Source organism: Gobio gobio (assembly GCF_949357685.1).
Source record: "Gobio gobio genome assembly, chromosome: 12".
NCBI lineage: Eukaryota > Metazoa > Chordata > Actinopteri > Cypriniformes > Gobionidae > Gobio > Gobio gobio.
This window is the reverse complement of record NC_137105.1, coordinates 14691231-14716093: the sequence shown is the minus strand read 5'-3', so window position 1 is coordinate 14716093 and position 24863 is coordinate 14691231. Positions and strand designations below refer to the sequence as shown.

The window sequence follows — 24863 nt, the reverse complement described above, 5'->3', positions numbered from 1 at the left end:
CACACATATATAATGTAAACACAAACTTTTATTTTGGATGCGATTAATCGTTTGACACCACTAATATAAATAAATATTAATCAATTATTATAAAAGTATAGAAAATATTATATATTAAAATATTGTATATTTACATTTTAAATATGCTAAATTGACACTATTGTTAAGTTCGGGGTTGGTAAGTTTTTTTTTTTAATGTTTTTTATTTATTTGATAAAATACAGTAAAAAAGTAATATTGTGAAATATTATAATTTAAAATAACTGTTTTTCTATTCGAATACAATTTAAAATGTTATTTGGGCTATGCCTGTGATGACAGAGCTGAATTTTCTTTTTTTTGTGCTGCTTAATATTTTTGTGGAAACCATAGTGTATATATATATATATGGTTTACACAAAAATATTAAGAAAAAAAGTGTGCTTAGTGCGTCCTTAGTAAAAGTAAAGTATTAATTTATTGTTTTATATCCTACTTAGTCATTTATTTTTAATAGATAACACCTTATGTATATTTCATCATTTCATTTACATTGTAAGGTACAGTGCTTTAGACTTTCACTGCTTAGATTCTTAAATTAAAATGATGTGCATTTCCTGTTTGTGTGTATGGTAGTGTGGAGAAGCGTCGGCGGGAGCTGGAATGCCGCTACATTGACGAACTGGCTGAGTTACTATCGGCCAACATGAGCGACATTGCTAGCTTGAATGTGAAGCCGGACAAATGCCACATCTTAAAGAGCACCGTGGACCAGATCCAGCAGATCAAACGGCGCGAGCAGGGTGAGTAGACGGTGTCCGTGCTTTTCCTTTGAGGCTCTGCGTAGGCTGTGTACAAGTATTTCCATTCACTTCACAGTACAGACAGGAAATTGACACTGGAGATGATTTTGACAGTTCAGTTGACTGCAAAAATGTTCATGCATTAAAAATATTCAATGTGCTGTTCTGCAGTACTGGTACCTGCTGATCATCGTCTGCTTTAAAACTTTCCTGTGAAGAAAGGTTTCTATTTACAATGTTTTTTTGCAGTGTTGAGCTTTGTAGACAATCACTGACGTATCTGTTGCGAGTGGAAACACAATGGCCAATCAGATGTTTTTAAGTTAGTCAGAATCCGCTCAACACCGGCCAAAATCCCATCCCTTTATTATAACCAACAAAGCATAAACATTATGTAAATAAGAGATTCATCGCACCGTGTAGACGGCTTTTTTGATTATAACAGGAGTTTTCGCAAGAGTGAAGCTTTGTGTACCTCACATTGTAATTGACAGCTTCATTGATTATAATGGCAACAATCTTTCCTCGCTTTCTGTATATAGAATACATTTTTCATGCTGCTTACTACACATTGCAAAGTTTCTGGATTGACAAGCATATTATGCGCAATTGAATCCGATTGACCGTGATAACCATAGCAATGGACAGAACCAAACAATCTGATAATGTATGGCAAATGATCTGTGCAGTAAGTCTTGGAGTGTAAATGCAAAATAATTAAATGATAAAAATAATAATTTTGTTTCTCCCTAAGCCAAACTTAACATCCAAATCAGTCGAATAAGTGAGTGTTGTAAAATGCAGTCTACTGTTGCTAAACTGCCAGGACTGTCAATAAAACAAATTAAGCTGCGAAAGAGCGCATGCTCCGAGATGGTGCGGAACGTGCATAAGCAAAGTATATGGCGGGCTTCGGATTAGTCAAACTGTCAAATAGCCTGCACACATAAATGTCAAAATGCAATTTTGGTAAGTATCCTCGTAAACACAGTTGGTTGTGTCTCAAGTGAATTTTGAACACTGAGAAAGAAAACACGTGTGTAACGATATATTGGATCTGTGCATTCGGTCTTAAAGCGACAGCATCCCAATTTTACAGCTTTAGCCTGTGTCATTAATGTTAAAGGGTTAGTTCACCCAAAAATTCTGTCATTAATTAGTAATTACCCACCCTCATATCGTTCTAAAACCGTAAGACCTTCGTTCATCTTTGGAACACAAATTAAGATATATTTGTTGAAATCCGAGAGCTTTCTGACCCCATGTAGACAGCAAATGAATTACCACTCTCAAGGACCAGAAAGGTAGTAAAGACATTGTTAAAATAGTCAATGCGACTACAGTGGTTCAACCTTAATTTTATGAATATTAATCTATATTTAATGGATACAGTGAACACTTTTACATTTGATTACTCTATTCAATTTCTGTTGAAGGCTATTATTTATCTGAATACCATTGTTAGTATATTTTCCTGAAAAACTTAAATTTAATTTGTATTTTTGTTCTGTTGTATTTATTTGTCCATTTTTGTTTGTTCTTATTGTATTGCTGACTGTTTACTTGTCTTTTGTAACCGTTTTGAGGACCTTTTGCTTAGCTAAGTTAGTTAACATATTATTCAATATTGAGCAAAATAATCGTGATTATGATTTTTGCCATAACCGAGCAGCCCTATTAAGCACTTTGTCTTTTGAGCTGTCCTGACAGTTATTTTTTTATTCCATGATTAAATAGGATAATTGTTAAAGGTTAATATTAGAAACTGTTGGATTTATTGTTAGTACTAGGCTCACTCACATGAGAAGGGTACTTTGTACCGTGTGTGGATGACCGTGTTTTTTGCCACCACAGAGGACAATTTTTGACCCGGGAAAAACCCTGTTAGTGCATATAGCACTTAGGATGTTTGGTTTGTTGACATCCCTAATCTGATTAGAACTTGTGTTCCTTCAGTCATCTTAAAGATAAATGAGGGAAATAAACTGACATATGAAACACACAACAAAAGGTTTTAATCTGGTTGTTGGACTGGCTGTAAATCACAGTGGTGAGAACGACATCGTTCTCTCGTCATTCTTTCGTTCTAAATTGGTTGCGCAGGGCTTTTAGTGAGATATTTTTGGGGGGCCCAGAGGATGTGATTATTTGCTTGCCTTTTTGGTTTGTTTTAATCAGTAACTGGACAGAGCTCTCAGACAAAGCCATAAAACGAAGAGAGAACATATTATGTCCAAGAGACACTTTTTTGAAGTTCTGCTGGGATGTCGACTTCCTGTATACCATTCCAAAGTTTAAGTTCAGTAATGTTTTTAAAAAAAATATTACTTTTATTATACAAAGATGCATTCAATTGATTTGAAAGAAATTAAAAAATTCTTTAAATTGAAAATTTTATTCAAAGTTTAAAGTATACTTAAATATATAAATATAAATAGATACAAAACCTAAGCCACAACTACAATAGGCCTAATTTAACACTAAATAACAGTTACAGTACTAATAACAGCAAAGTAGTCGGTATTCTTGGTATGCTACAAACCAGCTTCAAGGTTCAGCTTTATTCTGAAATATGACCATATTCTCTGGCTAAATATTTTAGAACGCATCATCTTATTGTTTTAGAACGCATCGTCTTATTGTTTCGCCTTATGCCGCAATAGTGCTGTATGACAGCTCAGCTTTTTATTTTTTATTCAAAATATTCACAAACTTGTTAACTATGTCATGAACTATCTGATATTCTGATTTTCAAATATGTGTGAGTGAATGTGTGTTAGTTGATCTATAATGCACAATGCTAATTTGCGCTTCAGAGAATCGGATCTGTCAGATTTACATCACGTAAATTCATCCTCGTCTCACAAAATGCATGAAAGTAAGTGACCGCTGAACTGGGGGAAGAATAGAGTAAACTATATAATTAACTATATAATGTGTATCTGATATGAATAAAACAAGTAGTCAAATTATAATTGTCTGAAAGGATTGTTATTGCCGCTTCCATAGAAATCAGTGTGTGTTTTTTGCTAGTGCTTATGTGCATTTAAATGTCTTGAACATAAACACAATGTGGTTGAAAACACTGAATAGTTGTGATATGTGACAAGCGCTGAGCGTGTCTGTCTCTCAAAAGCACGTTTGAATTTAAGTGGCACCGAAATCTGCGCTCTGATTCAGTCCGGTTACATACCAGTTATATACTGTAGGTTAAATAGTTTTGGTATCCAACCCTATTTATAGGGTTACAATTTTTTTTAATTTAAATAAATGCTGTTCTTGCCCCGTTTCTGTGTCAAAAAATCCTATCACCAAAAAAATGAATCACAGTTTCCATAAAAATATTAAGCGGCACACCTGTTTTCAACATTAATAATAAGAAATGTTTCTTGAGCACCAGCATATCAGAATGATTTCTGAAGGATCATGTGACACTGACAGAAGACTGGAGTAATGATTGCTGAAAAATAGCTGGAATACATCATATTCTAAAATATATTAAAATAGAAAGCAGTTCTTTTAAATTGTAATAATATTTTACAATGTTACCATTTTTACTGTTTTTTTTTCTTTCTAGTGCTGTCAAATTGATTAATCATGAATAATCGCATCCAAAATAAAAGTTTGTGTTTACAGAATGAACAAAAACTAAATAAATTTCCTATCATTACTGTAAAGCTGCTTTGAAGCAATCTGTGTTGCAAAAGCACTATATAAATGAAGGTGATAATATATGTGTGTGTACTGTGTATAATTATTATGTGTAAAAATACACACTCATTCATTCATGTGCATACTGTATTTATATTTATATCATTTATATAATTTATAAATATCACACATTTTTCTTAAACATACATGTGTATGTACATATATACATAATAATTATACACAGTACACACACATATATTATGTAAACACAAACTTTTATTTTTGGATGTGATTAATCTATTTGACGGCACTAGTTATTACTGAAATTAATGCAGCCTGAGCCTAATAGTCAAGTCACCATTTTTTATAGCACTTTCTAAAAAAATGTTTTCTTCCAATCAGCTTTACAGGGTTAAACAGCAAAATAATGATTCAATGACGCAAACATTGTTGTAAAGCAGCTCTAAAAAAGAAAATGGTGTCATTGTGTCATTTACTACCATTGGAAAGATTATTATTGATTACATTTAATTAGTTTAATTCGGCTATAAAGCACTTAAAATAAAACATAAAACTTTTGAATGGCGGTGTGCCTCTTACAGATCTAGAGTAGACCCAAAAATAAAACCATTATCATCGTCATAGGAACTTTGTAGCAATTTGTAGACATTTTGGATCTTTGTCCAGTCTAGTGTTGACCAATCATTAGGGGATGTTAGCTCTTATCAAAGCTAGATGTCTGTGTTATGTTTAAAGACAGATCTGCAGTGATGTATTTTGGCTTTATAAGACTATAGATTATGTTAAGTCCACTTGGTAGGTAAATCATTTTTTTCCGGGAATATGCATTTATCAATGCCATAAAGCATGCAGTCATAAAGGACTAAATGAAGGATTGACAGGATTTTATTGCATCAATAGTTCAATTAATTTCTTATTATTAAACACATGTCCGTTGTCTTGCTTTTCAAATCTATATAAAATATGGATATTATTAGTTCTCAGAGAAAAAGTCTGGTTTGTTTCATGCCAAGTCCTCTCAATGGTTAAATATTTTCTAAGAACTACCGATGAGACCTTGAGTTGAGTAAAGCCCTTGTGACCCAAGCTCATTTCCTTATCATCGATCGTTTCATTTGTAAGGAGATTATTTATGGTTGACCTTAAAGCAAAACCAATGTAGTATTCATTTCATTGGCGTAGCCCAGTACATGAAACTTGACAATATTTACATTTGCTTCAAGAAATGACTTGTTGTTGTCTTTATTTCCCAATGAGAGGAACCTTGAGAACTTGAAAGTGAATTGAAGTGTGAACAAAGCATGTCAGCTAGTTCCAAATCACCCCGTTATCTCACACTTGGAAGTAATTCAGAACATACGGCCCGTCATTCTTCATTTTGACAGCGGTAAACATGTCATCTCATGATTTGCAGGCCTTAAAAAGGGTTTCGTTGGCATGGCTAACTAAGGAGCCCCTGGAATAGTGAATATCACTTATGCAAAGAGGCCACGAGAGGATGTTTATCCGAAGATCTAAAAATTCATCAACGTCTTGAAGGTTGTGGGGTCTGCGAATTAGGTGGGCAGGCACTGGCTAGCACAAACATTTTAAGCGGTCTCTGGATTCTTTGCAGGACTGTAATGTATACACCATAATCCTTTAAAATGGCACTTGACAGATAGTTGCTGGAACCGCTCTGCTATATCTGGCACGTATGCGCTGTAGGAGGAAATGCGTTATTATGATCAGCTATTTGAAGTGGCGGGAAATGGGTTAAATTGTGTTGCATAGGTGAAGATGTATAGCTTAAGCAGGAAGTGTAAACAGTTTGTATGACTATAAATGAAGATGCGTGACCGCCTGTGAAAGGGCAGGGTGATATGGCATTTTCCCTTTTTCACATTAGCATCATTTCCAACATTTTTGTGCACAGATGATTACAGCATGCCAAGGCTTTAATGCAGTCAGGTAGATTTGTAATGACAAGCATTCGTAAACCTGTTGTCACAGACACTTAAATGTCTCCCTTATTTGAATATTCATGATATTGGTTAATTTTATATTACCTACGGAGTTATTTTATTTGGTGAATATTCCATATAACACACAGCCCTAACATCTAGCATTCAGTATTAATTGCTCTTTGGACTGATATTTGGGCTCCTGCATAGAATAATGTTTAAAAGCTGATGTGGTTCACTTTAACAACCATGTTTTTTTGTGTGTGCTTGTCATCCTTCAATAGGGTCATCTCACTCATGCGCTTGCTCTAGTTCTACAGTTTGTCACCTAGAGCGCTGGCCCTCTCTGTTTTCATTCAGAGCTCTCAGCCCGAGGGAAAGGGGGGCCGCAGGGGCGTGCGAGAGAGCAGCCAATGGCGACGCTGCCCTGCCCCCTGACCTTGTGCAAGAGAGGGCCTCTCGTAGACCTCAGCTTCCCCTCTCTTCCTGCGAGAAAGAGAAACAGGAACTTGCCGTCCCTCCTCTCCAATCTCTGGCTTGGGGTGGTGTTAATGTTGTCAGACAAGAACACACTTTCACCTCTTGAGCTTAACCTTTCAGAGGTGTTCCATCATCAGGCTTTAAAAATATGTTTACCTGAAATATAACCTAAAGGTCTTTTTTGACACTTTAAGGGCTGGGCAGTATGACATATGATACCATGCAGTGGTAGAAGTGTGTCTGTTTGTACCGTGGTAAACACATTTTCGTGACAGGACTACTTTACCTAAACTTTAAGTGGAAGGGGTGACGAAAGTAGGTGTGTAATGTGTCTTGGAGGCCATTTTTCCATTTTGATTTATTCTGTCACCATGACATAAATACTCATCAAGGATCTACACATTCAGCATAAATTCAGAACATCAGTAAATTCTTCTCATCTGTCATGGAAATGTTTGCAACTTCAACATTTTTGAAGTTCTGAAGGCTACTTCAGATTGATCTTGTGTATGTGTGCGTGTGAAAATGTTTGCACACTATCGATGTGTTTTCCAGATGATATGAAAGAGGACACTAGGACCAAATGTCACTTTTAGTTGGATGAAGGGTACATCAAAGACATTTTTAGCATTTCAGCCACGCTCTCATAGAGCACAGTGCACTTCATTAACATTCCAGCCCCTCAGCAAATGCACTTGAAAAAAAATCAAAATCCGATTCAATTTGAAACCTGAGAAATTAAGTCAGAGCACAATTCGCATGGCAAAGGTCATGAAAACCGGCAGCCATTAGCTTTGTTTGATGGTTGTGTAGTTGAATGCCTGGGTGAAATTACTTGAAGTATTATTCGGCTCTTTTTAAGGACTGTGCATAATAATAGAAATTTGTTCACTTTGCCACTCTTATTTAAATTGACAGTATGTATTTAGGAGGAGGAGAATCTTTACGCACCTCACAATGTAGGTTTTTTTTTTTGTTTGAATACATTTAAATATATTTCTTGATGCAGAACCTAGATTGGTTGTAAAAATAGCCTTTTTGTGCTATGCAACTGCCGTTAAATGCTTCTAAACATTTTTTAATTGATCCAGAATCGTTTGAGAAAGAATTGCGATAATAGACTAGATTTTTAGTGGTGCCATGATGTTAAGGTGTTGTAGGCGATTGTCGACTGTTGATATGCGGTTGCTAAGGTGTTTTCAGTGTCTTTTTAGCATGTTGCTTTGTGGTATAGGCCTGCTATGGTATTCTAGGTGGTCGCTCATTGATCCAAGTCAGAAGAGCACAACCCTAAGTTTCTGTGATCTTCAGGTCTTTAGATATGGCTTGGATCCCTCCTTCAATGCAAAGTTCTAGTCACATTTACCGTTGTTCACCGAATTTTCACAGGCAGAATCCAGCAGTTTCAACAGGAATCTGTGCTGATTTTGCAACAGTATTCGCCGTTTAAACCAACAGGAAACTGCTTGTTTTGAAAGAGACTTCTGCTGTGTTTACACTTGGCATTAACATACAATAACCATGACATGATCCAATCGACCAATCAGGGCACAGGGCATTTACATTTGTTCACATTAAGTGGCCTCTCTTTCTGGACAACCAATTGGATTTCTGTTTGATTTCTGTTCCTGCTAAATATTTAAATTAGGCCTGTGGCGCGTTTGAAAGGCAGACGCTTCAAATGGCTTCATAGTGTAAAACAACTTTCACTTTAGTCTATATTAATGGCAATGCACACAGCACAGAATTTTTGTGATTTATTCAACATAAGTAGACTAGAAATCTAGATGCACCCTAGCGGCAGCAAATATAATTTGCAGCCAGGGTGTCTAGCAACTCTCTGTTGGCTTGCGAGCTGGAAAAACCAAACTCTGGTCAGGCCAATCGTGATGATGTCAGAGTGGCTGCGGTTCCGCGTGCTACTTGAAAACAAAGCTGGCGAACAGTGGTCTTTTGAATTGGTTTTGGCCGCGACTCTGGAAGACTTGGAGTTGAGCTTTTCTTTGAGAAAAGAACAAAGAACGGCATTGAATTAATTATTTAAAAAGGAAGATGTGTTCGGACTTTTGCCGACCAGATATGGCAAAAGTTTAATCTATCAACTAGCTCCGCTTCAGCTTCTTCGTTGTTCTGGTTGGTTGTAGCGCTATCCTATTTCGTGCAGAGGGAATTTGAAAGACAAACGTTTATCCCGTGCCTTGGATTGAGCCCTGCCAATGGTGATTTCCCAGACCCAACATCTCGATGTGGGTCTGGCTTGTCAGGCTACAACATAAGTACAATCAATCACAAATTGAGTTCTTAGTCTACTCATTTAAGTTTCCCAACATTAAAGTTGTATGATGAAGATATTATGAAGATAGTCAATCGCACAAGCATTTATATAGTAGGCTATGTGTAAATACATCGAAAACGGCAGAATCTGAACACCTTTGTATTAAAGAAATAAAAGAACACAATCACATTAAAGAGCATTAATTAGAACTAAACAAGGCTATACGACACCAGATTAATTTCCCATTGCTTTCACTCACTCGCTTTACTTTCCGATGCAATCTCCAGTCTTAGATCATATTAAGTTGTTTAAATGAAGGAATACTTCTAGAGTTGATCATACAAAAATCACATCATCTGTGTTTAAGGTTATAGCGTGCAATGACTATATTGACAGAAATGGGAGATTATTAAACATTCTGTAGCAATAAAAGCATACAACATTTAAAACATACAAAGTGTATTCCGATTATCCCTCTGGCAAAGCAGCGTGCAGCTCTTTATTAAGATCTCATAACTGTGATTGTACAGGCAATTGCCTATTTCAGATAATGTTGCACAATTAAAAGTGAAAAAATGACACGCACAATATCATGTAAGTCTAAATAAACTGTTTTAAAGATACGATGGCTGGATTTAGCTTTAACTGAGATCCGATCACAATGCATCCTCGACTACCTCTGGACCAGGACACGTTGGTAAAATTTCGATCAGAAGTACGTTTACACTTGTCTTTTCAATGTGTATGTGGACAATATCCGGATACAGGTCACATGTTAATGCCAAGTGTAAACGCAGCCTTCTATGTGTGCTTTGCTTCGTTCATCTCTACACCATTGACAATCAACAATGGACCTTTTTTGTCGCCAAATTTCACTGAAATGTTGCTTACTGGGATTTTTTTCCAATTGTGTTTTACTGTCCACCGTGTGAGAAGTCTGGTTAATTAGAAAATCAGTAACACACCTCTTCCCAACAAGCCGAAAGATTTGAGTATCGTTCATGTTAAGGCCAATTCACACCGCCGCGACAAACATGGGCAATCACCAGATTACAGTACGTCTCTTCTCAGTTGCAATGTATTAGCCAAACTTTAGCCTAACAACCCAAAACTCCTGCTCCTCTCCCTCCAGACTGACTTCATTTTAAACTCTTGCGTTCCAGAGTTCAGAACGAAACAAACCAGATTGATGTCGTCGCTGAGTTGAGCGCCCTGCAGAAGTTCCTCGGCGAGAGCTACATTGCTATTATGTGTGTAAATACGGCGCTCAAGCTCTGATCTAAATTTAGCCTTTCCTTCAAGAAGTCTTCACTTAGAATGCAGCCCAAAACAAACAGTCTCGTCCTCTCTTCTCTCCAGCTGCTGGACCGAGTCGTGTTCTCATATGGTCCTTCAGAAGCTTTGATCTCGAGAGGAGAAAGATGGTTAAGTAGTTTGGCCGCAGAATAATTATTGACACTTTATATCAGCTCTTTGAGTCTGACTGGGACGGGAGTGACCGTATTGTGACTCTTTGGTCTCAAGCGTTTCTCAAGAGTGCTCGCTGCACTTACTGCTGCTGGCTCCCGTCCAAAAGTATCACTTCGCTCGCATTAGTCTGAGAGAAGCTTCCGCTGCATAGCTTTCATCCACCCAGTCCAGTAGAGGAAGGAGGACAATAGTGAAATGATGCACGTTTCTTTGTGTGTGAATAAAAGGCACTAACACATTAGAGAAAGCTAGGATGGGGTTGACAGATAGGGGATGCGTATGTTTTGTTTGGAGGGTGTGGATTATGATTAAATACACCACAAACTAAAACCTGCTGGTCTCAAACCAGGAAGCAAAATTCGAGGCCACAAAACAGTGTTTATGTGCATTTCACTGTACCAACAGGAAGTGCATATAAATCCAAACTACCACTCAAGTTTAGGTTTCTAAGTTTAAGGGTTGTTTTATGTCTTAGAACAAAGTCTCTAATGCTGCATTTATTCTATCAAAAATACAGTAATAAAGTAATACTGTGAGTTTTTTTTACAATTTAAAATATTTATATGGGTATGACTATTTATATTTATATGGGTAGTTTTCTATTTGAATGGATTTTTATAGGTAATTTATTCATGTGATGTCAAGAAATATTAGAAGTATCACCCTGTAAGAGTGGTTTCCCACTGTAGCTAAGCAGGGTTGAGCCTGATCAGTACCTGGATGGGAGACCAACTGGGAAAACTAGGTTGCTGCTGGTAGAGGTGTTAGTGAGGGCAGCAGGGGGCGCTCACCCTGTGGTCTGTGTGGGTCCTAACACCCCAGTATAGTGATGGGGACACTATACTGTAACAAGCACACTGTCCTTCAGATGAGATGTTGAACTGAGGTCCTGACTCTCAGTGGTCATTAAAAATCCCAGGGTGTTCTTCGATAAAGAGTAGGGGTGTAACCCCGGCATCCTGGCCAAATTTGCTTGGCCTCTGTCCATCATGGCCTCCCAATCATCCCCATATATATATATATATATACACACACACACACACACACACACACACACACACACACACACACACACACACACACCATTGGCTTCATCACTCTCTCTCCTCTCCACCATAAGCTGGTGTGTGGTGGGCGTTGGTGGTGGTTGAGGAGATTCCCCCCTTCTATGTAAAGCGCTTTGAGGGCCTAGAAGAGCGCTATATAAATGTAACAAATGATTTATTATTATTATTATTAGAAATCATTCTAATATGCTGATATGGTGCATCTATGGTTCATCTATTTCTTATTATCAATGTTCAAAGCAGTTGTGCTGCTTAATATTTTTTATATTAATATAACTGTGATGAATTTTTTTCAGGATTCAACAATTGTGCCATTTATTATTTTGGTGGAAACCATGATACTTTTTTTTTCTCGGGACTCTTTAATGAATAGAAAGCTCACAACGGCATTTATTTGAAATGTCTTTACTGTCTCATTTGATTAATTTACTGCATCCTTTGATTAATTTACTGCATCCTAACTGAATAAAAGTATTTGCGTATTTCTTTCAAAAATGAAAAACTTTTGAATGGTAATGTATATTCTTGCAATCAAATTTAGGTAACTTTGGGATCACTTATCAAGGATTTGTGTGCCCACAGAGAAAGCAGCTCTGATGTCTCCAGATGATGAGGTGCAAAAGAGTGACATATCGTCCAGCAGTCAGGGCATGGTGGAGAAGGAAGCCCTTGGGCCACTCCTCTTGGAGGTATGTTGGACTTTTCTGACTGTTTTTCTGTAGAAAAGACTGAAATTAAGGTTGTACGATATTAGAGTATTGCCGTAGACCTGTATTTGTTTCCTGTCCTCATGTGAGCCTGGCACATTTCCTATGGTCGGGAATGGTTTGTGCAACAAACATCTTATTTTTGTCTTCTATCTCTGTTCTCTGCCCGTTTTCACAAGGCCCTGGATGGCTTCTTTTTCGTTGTGAACCGCGAGGGGCGCATTGTGTTTGTGTCTGAAAATGTCAACAGTTATCTGGGTTATAGCCAGGAAGAGCTGATGACCTCCAGCGTCTACAGCATCCTTCATGTGGGAGATCACAACGAGTTTGTGCGCAACCTGCTACCCAAGAGCCTTGGTGAGTCTCTCAGTGAGGACGGAAACAGTAAGAGCAGAATGATCGATAAAAGCCCCAAAATACTCATGGTGAAGTTCTTTTTTGTTCTTTACATATGTGTAAAAAGAAGTTTGAAATACCTCAGCGGAGGTATACTGTTAGCAAGCATCCCGAAGCCGCCAACCCTCCTCTAAGAGCAGTGCTTAGAAGAATATTTTAATATTTGCTGCACACTTTCCTCTCAATTACAAAATAAACGTACAGTACGATATTTTGAGGTCTTATGAAGTAAATGTTTTTTCTGTGCAAGAAACTGAACATTATTTACAGCATATATTACCTAAAATACATATCCTCAGGCAAACGAGAGTCTGGAATATAAGCTTCCTGTTGCATGATAACGCTCTCGTAGAAATAAAAGCTGCGTAAACTGGCAATAGTGTCAGTTCACTCCGGATTTTGCTACTGCATAAACGTTATCATGTGACAAAGCTCAAGTTCCAGAGTATTCATAGTATCCACATTGCTTTTGCTCTGTAAACGAGATGCACGGTGCAATACAAGACTTTAGCGCACATCGTTTTATATCATGCCATTTTAAAAATTCAAGCGATTTTAAATTATAAAGTAGTCTCGTGCTGTCTTCAGTCAGTGTGCGCTCAACCAAAGTGCACACACACATAGCTGCCTCTCGCACGAGTGTCAGATTTTCCGCCGCTTATTAGCCTACACATAAACGTTCCAATACACACACACAGTTATGTCAAAATGCCCATCTTGGCGAATATTCGCGTTGGTTATGTGAATGTTAACAGGATGTGTAACAGTATATTGTCTCCGTCCATTATGTCCTCGTGATACTTTTGTTCTTTTGGTGGTATCGGTACCAACTACTAGATTTTTGGTATCGTGACATCCCTAATATATATTGATTTATACCATGATCTGTCTGAATACTTGATTTTGATAGGCTTGAAAGTGTGCAATAAAACCGTTTAATGCACAGGTAGGTCCAAGTCAGTTTAATCACTTTTCTATATTAATGCGCTGTTTTCATTGTAACACACACACACACACACACACACACATCACTTGCACACAGAGAGTGGAGATCGCACTGCGCACACACAGAAGCATTCAGGAGCACAGAAACTTGTCAACACTGCCTCGCGACTTTTAGCAATAAAATAGCTTTGCTGCTGAATCGCTAAATTATATTTCTCAGCAACGAGGGGGTTACATCGTTATTTTGAAGTAATTAAACTGACAGTTTTTTTTAATAGAGAGCGGCGCTGAACAGACGCAGGTACGAATCTCACTCTCTCTCTCTCTCTCTCTCTCTCTCTCTCTCTCTCTCTCTCTCTCTCTCTCTCTCTCGATTAATTGATAATTTATTCAAATAAATGCCATAATTTATTAATTCAAATAAATGTTATCTTATGCAGCACAACTTTATCTCTGTCTGATTCAAAGCTGGCAGAATGCTAGATCTAACAAGCCGTAATTCCGGTCAAATGTTGCGTTGTAAACATCAATTACAGCTTTAAATCGTCAATGCTGGCAATATATCATACTATATATACACTGACTGTGTTCCAAATTGTTATGTAAGTGACATATCAAGAGGATTTTAGTACAATAAACGTTGAGATTTTAGTTTTTCAAAGCAAGCTTCTTTTTTTTTTCCTATATATTTTTTGATTACTGGTATCAATCTCAGACAGGTTTGTTATATACTTTGCCAGGTATTCTTCGGTAAATGGTTCTTAGGTATTTTAAGGTGACTGAGTTACATGTTACTACATGTACTTGCTATAGTAATAACAGTAAATTATGCATAATTACAAGTAACTAACAGTAACCAAACCCTAACTGTAAATCTACAGTAAGTACATGTAGTTAATTAATATTACTTAGTACTTATTTGTGCAAGTACAGTGTAACTACATCACCTTAAAATAAAGTGGAACCGGAAAACCTACTTAAAGAGGTTGTTCCACATTATTAAACAAGTCACAGTTCTCATGCAATAGGGGAAGGAAGATCTTTCCGAAGATTAAAAGCATGAAGTGGTGCAATGTCTCGCGAAAGGCATGAAAACAACTAATATTGATTATTGAACTATCAAAAGATTTGTGAGTGATTTAGGCACAGAAGAACTCGGTCAGATAGTCTTTTTAAGGAAAGTTTCTGTCAAACAAATGAATTGTAATAAAAGTGCCATCTATAAAAAAGCCACTGTTGAGGAGCAAACAGTAATCTTTGGAGTTCCAAGAACCTTTCCATGCTGGCTGGCAATTGGGCACAAAGTTGCATTTCAGCCACCTCTAACTTTTAGATATGGAAGATGTTGGGATTTCACTGTATGTACACGCTGTTTATTTTTTACTGGTTCGTGGGGAAAACAACAAAAGGCAGTTAGAGCTCTGTGTTAATCATTCACTGTAAATACTAACACAAACGTTAGAGGTCAACCTCTTTCATTTCAGAACTCAGTTACACTCCACTGGTGGTCTTTATCTCTCACTTAACTTACCTTGCACATCTGTGTGTTTTCAGTAAACGGTGTGCCATGGCCTCAGGAGCAAGGCCGGAGGAACAGCCACACATTTAACTGCAGGTTGCTGAAAAGGCCTCCAGACGAGGTGGACGCAGAGAACCAGGAGGCCCGACAACAGTATGAGCTCATGCAGTGCTTCACGGTCTCTCAGCCCAGAACGGTGCAGGAGGAGGGTGAGGGTGAGACCACACACACACACACTCATAAAGTCATACCCATATAAATATTTAGCTTAGTGCAGGGAGTCTGATGAAGCTGTCATTGACATTCCAGTGTTCAAATCTGAAATCAGGTTTTTATTTTATTTTGGGGTACAAATGTCTGAGTCCACTAATAAAAATGCTTCTATTTTGCATTTTTCTCATTTAATCATGTTGAATTATGGGTAACACTTTAGAATAATGGTCATTAGTTAACATTAGTTAATGTATTAACTAACATGAACTAACCATGAGCAGTACATTTGTTACTGTATTTGTTCATCTTTGTTAACATTAGTTAATATAAATCCAGCTGTTCATGGTTTGTTCATGTTAGTTCACAGTGCATTAACTAATGTTAACAAGATTTTAATAAAGCATTAGTAAATGTTGAAATTGACATTAACAAAGATTAATAAACGCAGTTCATTATTAGTTTATGTTAACTAATGTAGTTAACTAATGACCATTATTCTAAAGTGTTACCGAATTATGTTCTGTACAGACGTAATTTAAAAAAATTGTTTGCATATAGCTAAGGGTGGGATCACTTTGTTCAGACTATGTCTATGTTGTCCACAGACCTGCAGAGCTGTTTGATTTGTATAGCATGCCGAATGCCCCGTCCACCTCAGATCACTGTCAGTACGGAGTCCTTCATCACCAAGCAGGACCCTACAGGTAGTGTTTCATTACACATACACATACACACACACACACACACACACACACACACACACACACACACACACTAGTCTCATTTTCATAAAATATCGTCATAAGCTGTTAAACCAAAGACTAAACTATTGATTTACATTTTTTGGCAAATCAAAAATAAGACAACTATCGCAAAGCAGAAAAACAGTAGTTGAAAAAGCTGTTGTTTAAATTAGGGCTGGGCAAATTAACGCGTTAACGCGGGCGATTAATTTTTTCAGCTTAACGCATTAAAAATATTTAACGCAAATAACGCAGCGTCCGTTTTTATATCCATTTTTGCTTAGCGTTACATGATCATCACGCTCCTATTCATGTAAATGCTTCCAAGCGTGACAAGACACAAGCGAACGCGCTGTATGCCAATGTCCTGTGTGTGTGTGTGTGTGTGTGTGTGTGTGTGTGTGTGTGTGTGTCAGTGTCCTGTCTGTGTGGATGCGTCTCATGTCAGCTAATCAAGGGACACACACACACACACACACTCGACGCATAGATAGACTCGCGTCAGTTTCCTGCTCACATCGAGTTCTCTTTTGCTCTTGAACAAACAATAAAACAGAGGATTTTTGAGTATTCTCATATTAGGAGTCTTAAATTAGTTAAATAACGTCTTAAATTAACTTAAAGAGTTGTGAGGAAATGAGATGCGCGTGAGATCCGCTGCCGTTCTTAAAGTGACAGGAGCACTGATGATGCCTGTCATTAATGTTCATCAAAGAACAACAGGAACAGAGAAAATTGTAGCTTTAATGATGATTCATCTATATTTCATTTATTATTTATGCAGGTAAGAAAGGTGTTTGGTAACTATTACATTTCTGTATATGTATAACAGGGAAGGCCATGGGTAAATATAACATTTATTATTTTGGGTTTATGTAAAGATTGTTTTAAGTTCACTTAAATTAAAAGTTTTTTTTTTAAAGCCTAATAAATGTTGAAATTGGGAGCTTTCAGTTATACTGTAATGTAACGTCATTAATGTTTCATATAGTATCAGTGATACTTCAGGTGCATAAAAAGATGCAATTACAACACATATTTAAAATATGCTGTCTTTAAATTGTTTATACATTAATTTGGAGAGTAACTGAAATTATTACAATATCAAAATATTAAAAACTTAAAATATTAAAAAAATGCGATTAATCGCGATTAATTACAGAAAAAAAGTGATTAATTCGTTAATTTTTTTAATCGATGCCCAGCACTAGTTTAAATAAAATAATGATGAAAGAAAATAAATAGTATCTGTATTTAGTAAGAGATACTAATAAGGTTTCTGATACCAAATATGGACAAACATATTCACACAGGACATGTTAGATGGACGCTTTTGGCCGTCTCATGCTTTTGCTGTATGTCTCACTCTTTTTTGCATCTTGTTTTTGATTAAAAACACTTTTAAAGGTGCACTGTGTACATTTTAGCGGCATCTAGTCGTGAGGTTGCTCCCTTTCAAAGCACATAGAGAAGCTACGGTGGCCGACAAAGGACAAAGATGTCATCGTCTGATACAGCAGAGAGTGACTAGCGCTCTTTAGAGCAGTTTGTCTGTTTAGGGCTACTGTAGAAACATGGCGGTGCAAAATGATGACTTCACTGTAAGGGGACCTACGGTGCATGTAGATTGAAATGGCTCATTCTAAGGTAATAAAAACGCAACGGTTATGCAAGGTCTTTATACACCACTGAAAACATAGTTATGTATATTATATTGCATTTCTGTTAATAGATCCTCATCAATATTACACACTGCACCTTTAAAGGGGTCATATGATGCTATTTTAAAAGTTCATTATTTTGATTATTCGGTGTAATAGTACATGGTTTAATGTTCAAAAAAAACATTTTTCACATATTGTACATTATTGTAGCTCCTCTCTTCCCTGTCTATCTGAAACACGCTATTCTACATGACTCTGATTGGCCAGCTGACCAAGTGCGTTGTGATTGGACAAACACCTCAAACGTGTCGGAAATGTAACGCCCCTTACCATAATCTTCAGCTTCTAAAGAATTTGTAAGCAAAGTAAAAGTTGACGGTTTTACCATATCAGTCGGATTTTGAAAATGAGGATTATTGGTCAAAACCAACTTTGCCAGCACAACTTGAGCAGAACATTTCACAGTGAAGCAAAAGCGGTTTTGCTTTCACATCCATAACACAGCGTCTCCGTGACATGACGACAACACTTCAAATCTTCAAATTCTTTGTGTAATATTTCACATTGTGACGTGGATGTTTGTGGATGTAATATCTTGACTTCGATCAAGGCATTTTAGGCAGGTCTGGATCACTGCTCTCTGTTAGATAGAATAAAGCGCTTTGTGGGAGACTGAGCTTTGTAACTTTGCAGATCGTATCCATGCACAAACAGATACATTGCATACAGAAAAGGAAAACAATAAAAAGCATCATATGACTCCTTTAATCTCCAGACATCACCTTCCATTTAATTTCGCTCTATTTTTTAAATATTTTTCAACAAGTGACAGGTACGTTGAGCTCATATGTTTCCTGTGATTGTCATTCCTGTGTAAATACAGATGTGTCTTTGTTCCTCAAAAGTCTTGCTTAGTTTAGTACAGGAGAAGAATAACAAACATGGAGGAGAAGAATAACAAACATGTAGACTGAAACTGAAACGATGTGCTTTTTCTATTCTTGCACAAGGAAGCGCAAAACTGTTTGTTGTTAAAACTGCAATGTGAAAAGCTTCCTTCTCTTGAACTTCTAGTCCTGTTGACGAAATCTAATGATCTTTCTCTCTGGGTGTGTGTGCAGGGAAAATCATCTCTATTGAGACGAGTGCTCTGAGGGCCACAGGCCGACCAGGTTGGGAGGATCTGGTCAGGAAGTGCATCTACGCTTTCTTCCAGCCTCAGGGCAACGAGCCCTCCCATGCCAAGAAGCTGCTTCATGAGGGTGAGCACTTTCACCGCCATTCTAGCCATTTTGACTAATACATGACGTTTTAAAGCAGCGAAGATTGGACATTGTCTTTCTTTACCCACTGTTTATGATGTATTTGATGATTAACACTCACATTTGTTTTTATAGCTTGATAACCTTTGATCTAATTTCCTTATTGCTTTTCAAAATGTTCTTATATGCCCCCTATATGACTGCTACTAACAATTATTTTGATAATTGATCAATATGTGGGTTATTTCTTAATTTAATCGCATAGCCAGAAAAGGCTTTTTTATTTTCTTTATTTTATTGAATATTCAATATTTTTATTGGAACATGTTATTCTGATTCATGTCTAATGCTTTCATCCAATCACAGTGCAAAAAGAAGTTTATAAAAAGAAAAATAGATGTTTGAATATAGGGTATGCATAACTGTTCAAAAGTTTGGAGTCTAAAATTCTAAAACCAGTAATATCGTGGAATATTAACAATTTACAACTGTTGCAACTGTAACAATTCTTAAATGCTGACTTGGTGCTCAATCAACATCTCTTATTATTAACAATTTTGAAAATGCTTGTGCTGCTTAATATTTTGTAGAAACTGTGATGGATTTAATCTGTGTGTGTTGACAGTGATGGCCCACGGCACGGCCATCAGTCCTCTCTACCATTTCACACTCAGTGATGGGACGTCCCTCAGTGCGCAGACACGCTGCAAATTCTGCTGCCCCCAAAACCCAGATGTACAGCCCTTCATCATGGGCATTCACACTATAGACAGGTAGCTATCCTCTCACAGTAAACAACACAGAGAATGTCCATTGCATTTATATAAACACAACGAGTATTGGATCTCACTTTTTATTTTGATTTGAATGTGTGTTTTAGGGAACACAACACTGCTAGCTCTCAGGAAAACACTACCCCCAGCCTTCCATCTCCTGCTGCCCCATCCTCCCGTTCACCGGCCCTGCAGCCCTCCAGTGACCTCAGCCTCCATCTCAACAACAGCAACGGCACCTGTGCCACTCCTGGACCCCCCACACCCACTCCTACAGGCTACCTGACGCCCAGCCGTGTTGGGCCCTCCCAGCAGGTCAGCAGCCCCTCTCCACTAGGCAGCCCTCTCACATCCACCCCTACCTCATTCATGTCGCCCCGACCTCCACGGGGCAGCCCGGGCCTGGCCAGCAGCCCACGCGTGCCTGGCCATCCTTTTTCCCCCTCGACGCCCGGCATCCACTCGCCCGCTGGCGGACTGACCAGGCAGCTGTCTGGCGGCGATGGTATCGGTTTCTCTCTCCCTTCTCCCCTGCCCCACAGACAGACTCCAACCCCCAGCAGCTCCCCGGCACGTCAGCCACCGGCCAAACCCCCGGAAGCATCCGCTGATGAGCCTAAGACTGTGGGCAACCCCAAACTCAACCAGCTCTTGGACGGCAACCCCGATGCGGGTGCCCCCGAACACGACTCTCAATCCCGTCCCTCACCCATGTCCCCATGCCCGGGCTCTCACAGCAGCCTGACCGAGCGCCATAAGATTCTGCACCGCCTGCTCCAAGACAGCAGCCCTGCAGATGCGGGCAAGGAGCCCGACATCAAGAAGGAGCCTCCGACAAGTCCCAATGCTGCTTTGGTAGCTCGGGGGCTCGGGAAGGAACCCCAGGACCACCAGCTGCTACGTTTCCTGCTGGATACGGATGAAAAGGACCTGGAGGACTTGCCGCCTCCGGCCGCCCTCAGCCTCCAGACGGTCAAGGTGAAGACGGAGAAGAAAGGGAGCAGACAGAATGCACCCTGTGCTGCTGCTGCTGCTGCTGCTGCAGTCACCAACGTGTCTGCAATCGCTTGCTCACCTCAATCCAGTGACAAGCCTAGCCCGGTATTTACTCCCTGGTTTATTCCATATTTGTACTTAATGAAAGAATATCTAAGTACATTATGTAAACATTTATTTGTTTAAGTCTCTTATGCTCACCAGGTCTGAATTTATTCGATCAAAAATACATAAAATTAATAATAACCTAAGATTGTATTACACTTTGAAATAACGGTTTTCAATTTTAATGTATTTTAAATTCTAATTTATTCCTATGATGGCAAAACTGGATGGTTTTTCAGTGGATCCAGTGTTACATGATCCTTCAGAAACCATTCTAATATGCTGATTTTGGTGCTCAAGTAATATTTCTTATTATTATCAATGTTGAAAACCCTGTGGAAACCCGGATACATTTTTTAGGGGTCTTTGATGAACAGAAAGTTTAAAAGAACAGCATTTCTTTGAAATAGAAATCTTTTGTAACATTATAAATATCTTTACTGTCACTTTTGATCACTTTAATGTGTCCTTGCTAAATAAAAGTGTTTATTTTTGAATATAGATATAATTATAAATAAATGTATAAATACATAATAAATATAATATTTATTTTCAAGTATACATTTCTTTTTCTAATTGACTTTGTAGTATTGATTTAAGCAGGAGTATATTTACTCCTGAGCATAGCTTTTGAATATCTGATCACAAATGGGATGTTTGGCTGAAAAAAATATAGATATTTTGACAATTTTGTCAAAAAGTGACAATGAGAACGAGGTGAAAACGCACACCATCATAATACTAAAACATAATTTTAATTAAAAAATATTGAAGAAAGCTTAAAGAATTCACAAAATTGTATTATAATAAAAGTGTACACGTAATGTTATTTCAGAGGCTCAGGTTTTAAATATTTTAAATGTTTGAAAATTTGGTTAGTTTTGCACATTCACGTCAACTAAAACATTTATTTTCATCAGCTCAAATTAGATTCCATTTTAGCCCAAGTAAAATTTCACAAAAATAAATGAAAATGTTGTGACAGAAAATTCATTCTTTTTTTGTCAATAACACAAAAATTTGTGTTGCCACATTGCATCTTCTCATTTGCATAAAGTTAAACTCTTCGCAACTTTGTTGCTGGATGCACCCTTATCGCATCATCCCTGGCACAGGAAAAAAGGCTGTTCCTTATAAAAAATATTTAGCAGATTCAAACCTCGGCCACCATAAATTCAGTGTCCTACTGAATATTAGTGATACATCTTGTGAGCCTTATTCTCGCTGGGTTACGGTGTTCTTAAACTGTATTTCTTTGTGCTATGGTGTGCCTTTTGATGTCGATGACCTTTGCTCTCATTTCCACTCCACCACTGTGTGTGTTTACATGAGTAGCAGTTTCCCAGTGCCGATCTGGACACTTTGAACCAGCTCTTGCCCACTCTGAGAAGCTCTGTGGGAGGTAAATCTATAGAGGAGCCAGTGCTCGTCCAGCCCAGTGAGGACAACCTTTCCATCGGGGTGAATGTGAAGAGAGAATCACCAGGAACATCAAGCCAAGGTGAGGCCCGTCCCACCAGATTAATTATAAAATTCATAATTTTTCTTTAATCTTAAATCCCCAATAACTACTTTTCTACTCATCCACTTCTCGCTGTAGCATTCCCTGATGGATCAAATCTCTCGAATCAGTCCTCTTTTGAGTTCTGTGACCCCTCTACACCAAACCAGGGTCAGGTGGCGGATCTTGGGCAGACAGACCCGTTTCAGCCCTCAAAGGAGAGCAGCAGCCCCTTTGCCAGTCCAACCAGCCTCAACTCTTTCAACACTACCACAGGTACAGAATTGAAAGGGCTATAGTCATTTAAAACAGAAAGAAAGAAATGAGGCTTTTAATAAAATGTTATCGTCTTTTTTGATTCAGGTCTGGCCAAGCTGGAGCTTCCTGATTCTCAGCAGTTCCAACCCTTGTCCCTGATTGAACCAATGACCTTTGATAGCAGCTTGGGCAGCCAGACACAGGCCCCTCTGTCCTCTCCTCAAGAGTGAGTATTTATGGATGTGATTCGGTTGTGATTTGCACTCAAAATTCAATATTGTGTTATTTTATTTTACGCATGGAGGAAAAACACAAACTTATCGCCTCTCAGGCCTTCTTCAGTGATAATCTGGCTACAGACCTGAAAAAAAGATAACTGATATATATTATTATAATATTAAATAGTTATCCATTCATATTTTATTGCAACCTACTTCTGTCCATTCTTTATTTTCACTTTCAGATACAAAAATAATGTGCAGTCTTATGTCAAATATTTATAAAGAATATTTTCTCATTTTAACATTCATTTGAGTAAGACTTACAGTTGACAAAATAAATTAAATACTGTAGTATTTAAACACGCATGTATACAGTAACTGTCTTTTATTGGTGCTGCGAACTACTATAAAAGACCTATGTAATATAAGGCAAATTATGTAAAAAAAATAATAATAATTGGGTGGAAGTGGTACTGTTTATCATGGGTTGGGTTCCTAATCACAGTATATCAATTGAAGTGGACTTAGCTGAAAATAATCACTCATTTGGAACGCCCTGCAACGTCATCAAAGAAAGGCAAAGACGGGGTCGCGCAGATTATGATATAACATAAATTAATATTGTAATTTACTTTGCTTTCAAATTTAAAACCATATAATAAGTATGTAAATTTACAAAACACACAGTATGCATCTAAAAATATAATCAAAACATTAGTTTTATTAGTTTACATATAAGTTGTATTGACTATGAACACATTTGAAGCTGCACCTGTCATTCAATATGAAAATACATTTAAATATAAATAAATGTAGGCTATTCTTAATCAATGGTCTTTGTAGTGGTCTCATCTTGTGCACTCTCTTTCCCAAGCGCAGCTACATAGTAAATATTCCTAAGGAAAATAAAGTAAAATATATAACAAAATGACAGCCTTCAGCTGCTTCTCAACACTTTTAATTTGTTTACATATTCATAAAATATAATATGCGAATGTAACAGTTATTGCCATAACCATTCATAAATACTCTAGTTTGTATAATAACTATGAATATTCAAATGCTATAAACTCCTCCATCGCAGAGCTGTTTAAAAACTCTTTCAACGGCTCTGCTCCATCGTTAGTTCTGACAGGTGATGCGACGCCGACGCGCAATGACAGTTGGGTGTTTTTCACTCTCCACTTCCTGTGAAGTGATGTATCGATGTTCCCTTCTTCCCTATGCCGTTCACAGTACCCTTCAAACTGAACATGTTCGCTCCCTTTGGATTGGAATCTCACTTGGGATAGCGGAATGGTGTTAGCGGTTGAGTGATTTTTAAAAGTTTGATCAAATAAGCAATGAATAAGGTGAAATGGCACATTTGTGTGAAGAACATTCTAGTAAATTATCTTTAAAAAACCTTTAAATGTTGTCTTTTCTCTCAAGAATCAAAAGAAATATTCATATTTCCAGTAACAATTACTACTATAATACTGTAGTCCTTTAGTCGCAGGGAAGAAAATGTGCACTTTCACCATAATTCTATTTGCCTGCCAGATCAGTTAACCCTGCAACATGAGAGAGAACTGTCAGCTGCCTTCAGAATCATAGACCATCATGTTTCTTCTCTGCACTATGCAGGCAGTGCGTTCCGTGTCCGCTGGATGAGATGCTGTGTCCGCCCACCACTCCTGAGGGCCGTAACGACGAGAAGGCCCTGCTGGAGCAGCTGGTCACTTTCTTGAGCCGCACTGATGAGAGCGAGCTCGCCGAGCTGGACCGAGCACTGGGCATCGACAAGATTGTTCAAGTTAGTATTATAAGAAAAAAAAAGTTATTCTCATACCTTTTACCATAGTAAGAACAATGTGTCTAAGTTTGACTGG

At 37.8% G+C, this 24863-nt stretch overlaps 1 protein-coding gene across 2 annotated transcripts in view; it reads left to right on the top strand.

The window, feature by feature from the left end:
• Window positions 1–24863, top strand: part of ncoa1 (nuclear receptor coactivator 1) — a 94176-nt gene that overhangs the window by 57941 nt on the left and 11372 nt on the right. The window contains exons 5-16 of one of the 2 annotated variants that reach the window (XM_079830462.1): window positions 616–782; window positions 12272–12378; window positions 12576–12753; window positions 15292–15465; window positions 16075–16173; window positions 18998–19138; window positions 19764–19911; window positions 20019–21012; window positions 22348–22513; window positions 22613–22789; window positions 22877–22997; window positions 24619–24787. In XM_079830462.1, coding sequence (XP_079686588.1) covers window positions 616–782; window positions 12272–12378; window positions 12576–12753; window positions 15292–15465; window positions 16075–16173; window positions 18998–19138; window positions 19764–19911; window positions 20019–21012; window positions 22348–22513; window positions 22613–22789; window positions 22877–22997; window positions 24619–24787 — 2641 coding nt within the window. Of the gene's footprint in view, window positions 1–615; window positions 783–12271; window positions 12379–12575; window positions 12754–15291; window positions 15472–16074; window positions 16174–18997; window positions 19139–19763; window positions 19912–20018; window positions 21013–22347; window positions 22514–22612; window positions 22790–22876; window positions 22998–24618; window positions 24788–24863 lie in introns of both variants that reach the window. The other variant, XM_079830461.1, reaches the window with a different exon arrangement.